At 55.8% G+C, this 5,332-nt stretch overlaps 1 protein-coding gene across 1 annotated transcript in view; it reads left to right on the forward strand.

The window, feature by feature from the left end:
• The window catches only part of LOC112138520 (guanine nucleotide-binding protein G(I)/G(S)/G(T) subunit beta-1), a gene marked incomplete in the record, with an annotated part of 49,197 nt that overhangs the window by 42,656 nt on the left and 1,209 nt on the right, over positions 1-5,332 (forward strand). Inside the window, 8 exon segments of the mRNA XM_024261073.2 lie at positions 81-187; positions 2,474-2,537; positions 2,694-2,856; positions 3,347-3,413; positions 3,552-3,753; positions 3,927-4,143; positions 4,732-4,847; positions 4,924-5,332. Coding sequence (XP_024116841.1) covers positions 81-187; positions 2,474-2,537; positions 2,694-2,856; positions 3,347-3,413; positions 3,552-3,753; positions 3,927-4,143; positions 4,732-4,838 — 927 coding nt within the window.

The raw sequence follows: 5,332 nt of genomic DNA on the forward strand, positions 1-5,332 counted from the left end.
ACCCAGTGATTCCCAGCCCTAATGTAGAGGGTGTAAAGTTTTAGTGCTCACGTTGGACTCCTTTTCCCTCTGTTTCTCAGATCACAGCTAACATTGATCCGGTCGGGCGGATCCAAATGCGTACCAGACGGACGCTGAGGGGGCACCTGGCTAAAATCTACGCCATGCACTGGGGCACGGACTCCAGGTAACATCAACCAACAACTCATGTCCGGTAGTGTTGTCAGGACACCCCAGGGTGGCTTTACATTTACGCGTGGCAGAGTGATGTAAACCCCCTTGCTGCGAGGTCAAGTCCAGAGTCATTCCTTTGTTTTGTCGCGGGGGGTGTGTCTGTCTCCATGGCAGCTGCTGTTGTGTGTTGGTGCCATGTTTGTGTGCGCTGGTGGTGGAGCATGGGGGCAAGACGAGGCTCAAAATGGAGTCTGAGTTTTACAGCAAGCGTTGAGAAAGAAAAATGCTGATCCTCATGTCTGCAGAACTGTCAGAATGTCTGCAAGCAGAACTAATGCTGCTTTAGTGCCCTTGGGCCATGCATGAGGTGTACTTGAAGCTCTGCACCTGTTTGTGTAATGGTGCTGGATCCCTAAAGCTCTGCCCAAATGCAAGATGGGTCTATGTGAGCCAGCATGTGTGCACATGAGCTCCAGCAGAAAGGTGCTTAAGGCTGCAGCAGTCCCTGCAGACCTGACTGTGCTCACTGCTGAGGAGGCTGGGGACCGTCATCGTGGTTACGCAGCCCTGCCACGCCGCCTGGGACGGCCTTCCAGGTGCTGGTCTGAGGCTGATGACTCTGCGAGTGTTGGGGAAAGTGTGTTTCCTGAATGCTCTCCGGCTCTGTAGTCTTTATGTCTGCGGCTCACGAGTCGTCGTGTCAGCGGCTCACCAGTCGCTGTCTCCACGTCAAGACTCGCCGTGTCTCCAGCTGAAGACTTGCCGTGTCTCCGGCTCAGGAGTCACCGTGTCTCCGGCTCAGGAGTCACCGTGTCTCCGGCTCAGGGGTCGCCGTGTCTCCGGCTCACGAGTCGCCGTGTTTCCGGCTCACGAGTCGCCGTGTCTCCGGCTCACGAGTCACCGTGTCTCCGGCTCACCAGTTGCCGTGTCTCCGGCTCATCAGTTTCTGTGCCTCCGGCTCTCCAGCTGATGACTCGCTGTGTCTCCGGCTGAGGACTCGCGTGTTTCCGACTGAGGACTCGCCGTGTCTCCGGATGATGACTCGAAGTGCCTCCAGCTCACGAGTTGGCGTGTCTCCGGCTAATGACTCGCCGTATCTCCGGCTCAGGAGTCCCCGCGTCTTCTGTTAACGACTCGCACTTTCTCCGGCTCATGACTCACGGTCTCTCCGGCTCACTAGTTGCGGTGTCTCCAGCTGACGACTCACTGTTTCTCCAGCTCAGGAGTCGCCGTGTCTCCGGCTCACGAGTCACCGTGACTCCAGCTCACAAGTCGCGTGTGTCCGGGTCACCAGTCGCTGTGTCTCCACGTCACAAGTCGCTGTGTCTCCGGCTGATGACTTGCAGTGTCTCCGACTGAGAACTCACCGTGTCTCCGGCTGATGATTCGCCGTGTCTCCGGCTCAAGAGTCGCCAGTCTTTTGCTCATGACTCGCTGTATCTTCTGTTAGCGACTTGCGGTGTCTCCGGCTCACGAATCGCGGTCTCTCCGGCTCATGAGTCGCTGTGTCTCCAGCTGATGAATCACTGTTTCTCCGGCTCACGAGTCGCTGTGTCTCCGGCTGACGATTCGGCGTGTCTCCGGCTCAGGAGTCGCAGTGTTTCTGGCTATTGACTCGCCGTGTCTCCGGCTATTGACTCGTCATGTGTCCGGCTCATGAGTCGCTTTGTGTCCGGCTTACCAGTTGCCGTGTCTCCGGCTGATGACTCGCCCCATATCTTCAACTCACGAGTCGCTGTGTCTCCGGCTCTCCAGTCGCTATGTCTGCGGCTCACGAGTCACCGTGTCTCCGGTTTATGAGTCTCCCTGGCTCACGACTCGCCAGCTCTTCTGCTCACGAGTCGCCGTGTCTCTGGCTCAGGAGTCGCCGTGCCTCTGGCTCAGGAGTCGCCATGTGTCCGCCTCATGAGTCGCCGGGTCTCCGGCTCACGAGGCACCGTGTCTCCGGCTCACGAGTCGCTTGTGTCCGGCTCACAAGTCGCCATGTGTCCGGCTCACCAGTTGTCGTTTCTCCAGCTTACGAGTCGCCGTGTCTCCGGCTCACAATTCGCCGTGTGTCCGGCTCACGATTCACTTTGTCTCCGGCTTACAAGTCGCCGTGTGTCCGGCTCATCAGTCGCCATGTTCTCCAGCTCACGAGTTGGCGTGTCTCCGGCTCACGAGTCGCTGTGTGTCCGGCTCACCAGTTGGTGTGTCTCCGGTTCACCTGTCGCTGTGTCTCCAGCTCACAACTCGCCACGTCTCCTGCTTACGAGTCATCATGTTTCCGACTCACGAGTCGTGTCTGTCCCTTTTCCAGGCTCCTGGTCAGCGCCTCTCAGGATGGAAAGCTCATCATCTGGGACAGCTACACCACGAACAAGGTAAACCCTAACCCTAAAACAGCATGGGGGCCGGCTGTAACCGTATGGGGGGTTACGCTCATGTCACATTCCTCCATTGAATTTCTATAAGGTAGGGTTGCCCCTCCCCCTTGTCTCTGCTCCTGTCAATCATTCAAACCTTCTGGGCTCTCCCAGGTCCACGCCATCCCGCTGCGCTCCTCCTGGGTGATGACATGTGCGTACGCCCCCTCTGGGAACTATGTTGCCTGTGGCGGCCTGGACAACATCTGCTCCATCTACAACCTGAAAACCCGTGAAGGAAACGTGCGCGTCAGCCGGGAGCTGGCAGGACACACAGGTATTCTGGAGCCTGAGTGATGTCATCTCTGGATGGAGTGCCTGTGAGGTCACATGACCAAACATACCTTTAAAGATAGCCCTTAATAGTCTTCTAGACCAACATTTGAGCACGTTTCTGCAGGATACGCCTTAGAAGACGATTATGGATCAAACTGAGAAGATCTTCCAGGATTCCTCATGTATCAGCTGAGCGGCAGAAAAGCTGCCGCATCAGCAGAAAGTGATGAAGTAAAGATGGAGGCTCCTTTCTGCAGAGAAACCTCAGAGGAACCACACAGGAACCTTAGTTTCTCTGAGGTTTCTGCAGATAGATGCTCTCTGTGGCTCAGACTGGAGAACAGAACCTCGGGGGCGGAGCTTCAGTCCCTGTCACATTATGCAGGAAGTGTGTCAGCAGTTGCTGCTGATGCTCAGGAGTGTAGCCGAGGTCCTAAAGGAGCTCCTGTGCTGATCTCCGTGTTTACGGCGGCTGTGGTCGTATCTTCCAGGTTACCTGTCCTGCTGTCGCTTCCTGGATGATAACCAGATTGTCACCAGCTCTGGAGACACCACCTGGTGAGCGCTGATACCGCAGCAGGCTCTGTGTTTGGAAGCTTCTGGAGTCGAGCTCTTCTGAGCTGCAGAGGCATTCTGTGTGGGAGGGCTCTGCTATCTTTTTGGGGGGATCGCTTCATGTCTCCTCCTTTCTTTCAGTGCTCTGTGGGACATTGAGACCGGTCAGCAGACGACCACCTTCGCTGGCCACACCGGAGACGTGATGAGCCTGTCCCTGGCTCCCGACACCAGACTGTTCGTGTCCGGAGCCTGTGATGCCTCCGCCAAGCTGTGGGACATCAGAGAAGGAATGTGCCGACAGACCTTCACTGGCCACGAGTCCGACATCAACGCCATTTGTGTACGAACACGCTTCCTTCGCAGTGGCCGCGATTCCCAACAAAGCTGAGGACGCTTTAGGAAGCTGCTCCTACTGCTGGAAGCTGCACTCCTGCTAGAAGCTGCTGCTCCCCCAAGGACATGTTTGGGAACTCCTCCCCATGTTTTCTCTAAAACCTTTCTTCTTCACTGCAGTTCTTCCCCAATGGTAACGCCTTCGCCACTGGCTCAGACGACGCCACCTGCAGGCTGTTCGACCTGCGCGCCGACCAGGAGCTGATGGTCTACTCCCACGATAACATCATCTGTGGCATCACCTCCGTGGCGTTCTCCAAGAGCGGCCGTTTACTGCTGGCAGGCTACGACGACTTCAACTGCAATGTGTGGGACACGCTGAAGGCCGACCGTGCAGGTGAGCCCCCCGCACTCTGAAGAGGTCTGCAGTTGAAGTCTCTGAGCGGGCAGGGCTTCATTTCTGGCTCTAAAATCTGCTTGATTACTTACAGTTTGTTTAAAAGTTTCACATCTATTGTTGGTTTTTACCAGACCGCCGTCGTCCTGCCACACAAACCATTTTTATTCAGTAACGGCAGAAACTCTCTGACCTTTCCTTGGTGCTTTGATCACTCCTGATCTGTGAGTGACAGCAGAGGAAACGCGCAGCAAGTTCCCAGCTTCTGTCCCGTTTCTTCTCTGCGACTCAAACATGCTGGTCTGAGTCTGGACTGGGTTTGACGGTCCATCATGAGGTCTGACAGAATCCCAGATGCAGTCTGCAGGTCAGCAGGTTTGTTAAGTAAAGAGTCACAGTTGGCATGAAGAACACCGGCGGTTTCATCAGTGCATGAAGCTCCAGCACAGGAAGTGATGTGTCTGCTGGTGAAGGTGATGCTGGTTCTGGGCGGAGCCAATGGGAGAGTCCTGTGACAGCTCTGAGGTGGAGGGCGAGCTTCCCTGCGCAGATGTTTGGCATGTTCTGAGGGTCTGTCTGCTCTCACAGGCGTCCTGGCCGGTCACGATAACCGGGTCAGCTGCTTGGGCGTGACCGATGACGGCATGGCCGTGGCTACAGGGTCCTGGGACAGCTTCCTGAAGATCTGGAACTAGAGGCTGCCGGTGAGTGGGGAGGAGGGGCTGGGCCGTGTGGTGGGGGGGCCGGCGCCACTCACACTCCCTCTGCTTTCTGTTCCAGGCACCCGGACTCCAAAACTGCGTGAAAGACCATTCCAACATCATAATGTTTAATTTCATTGCATATCCAATCTTTTTGAAAAGCATCATGATACTGACTCCAACCCCCCCAGAAACCATCAACAGCAGACCCCCCCCTTTAAAAGAGCACAAATGTCTGTCAGTCATTCAGTTCAACCAAGGAGGAAAACAAAACGTGTAGGGTTTTAGTAGTTTTGAGGTGGACCGGGGGGGCGATTGTGCGTTCTCCAACCCCCCAATCTGGTGTTGTCACAGTAAAAATACGACCCCCACCACCATCACAGAGCAAAGGCCTCCTGTCTGTCTGAACGTCTGGACCAGGATCTTCATCTTCTCTGGATCTTGCAGATGTTTGGGACGAAGGTCCAGCTCTGCCCCCCCGGAGGAGA

The sequence above is a fragment of the Oryzias melastigma genome, linkage group LG10, assembly GCF_002922805.2.
Source record: "Oryzias melastigma strain HK-1 linkage group LG10, ASM292280v2, whole genome shotgun sequence".
In the NCBI taxonomy this organism is placed as follows: domain Eukaryota; kingdom Metazoa; phylum Chordata; class Actinopteri; order Beloniformes; family Adrianichthyidae; genus Oryzias; species Oryzias melastigma.